General features: G+C 39.3%; 1 protein-coding gene across 1 annotated transcript; it reads left to right on the top strand.

Annotated features, from left to right (window-relative positions):
• NEMIN01_2520 (uncharacterized protein) lies at positions 1-306 on the top strand (the record flags this gene model as incomplete). Its single annotated transcript, XM_051478462.1, has 1 exon — positions 1-306. A coding segment is annotated over one exon (306 nt), but the record flags the coding sequence as incomplete, so codon positions are not given.
• Positions 307-807: the final 501 nt, after the last annotated feature.

Genomic DNA, 807 nt, shown 5'->3' on the forward strand with positions numbered 1-807 from the left:
CTACAGCTAGACAGCATCTGCCAGCTTCTGTATAAGCTAAACTCGTTCTATACCACCAGCCCTGCCCAGCGAGAATACATGCTCCAAAAGATGAAAAAAGTGGGAAAACTGCAGAACGTGGAAGTAGAAGTAGTAGAGGCACCAGAAACAGTGCCCGAGACAGATAAAACAGACGAAGCATCCAAGAGAAGTAGAATAAGTACAGAGCAAAAGATTGCAATGGTATTTATAGCCTTGACCGCTGTCCTTGCAGTAGCAATATTGCTCACGCCTCCAAGAAATGAAATAAAACACACCAGCAACTGATTGCCTACTAGATGGAGTAATGCATTCCAAGGGTAAACTCTGTGCGCATAGAGAATTGAGATATCCCGTCTATCCAGCTCGTGTTCAAATGAATAGCGCTTAAGCTTTGCAAAGTGCTTCTCCACAGTAACTGATTTGTTGAACATTTCTCTTCTTGGCGTGCAGACAAATAGACTCATCTTTTCATTCTAGCCCTCTTACAGCACTTCTTCAGTGACTGCACCCTGAGTGTATGCTTTTCTTCTAAATAGTACACTAGACATAAACATAAATAAAAGTAAAAGTAAAAATGTACATACTAGTTCATACACTTAGCATTTGTTTTATTTTCCTCTTTTATTTTGTTTGAGAATATACTTTTACAGAAGATGCCTCTTAAACACCAGCATTGATCTGCACCGCACTGGAGAGCGTCTATATAACAACTGTTCTAGTTGTTTACATGCCTCACTGAAAACTCTGATAAAACAAAACAACAATACACATTCATTCAAATAAACC

This window comes from Nematocida minor (genome assembly GCF_024244105.1).
Source record: "Nematocida minor strain JUm1510 chromosome Unknown 3954, whole genome shotgun sequence".
NCBI lineage: Eukaryota > Fungi > Microsporidia > Nematocida > Nematocida minor.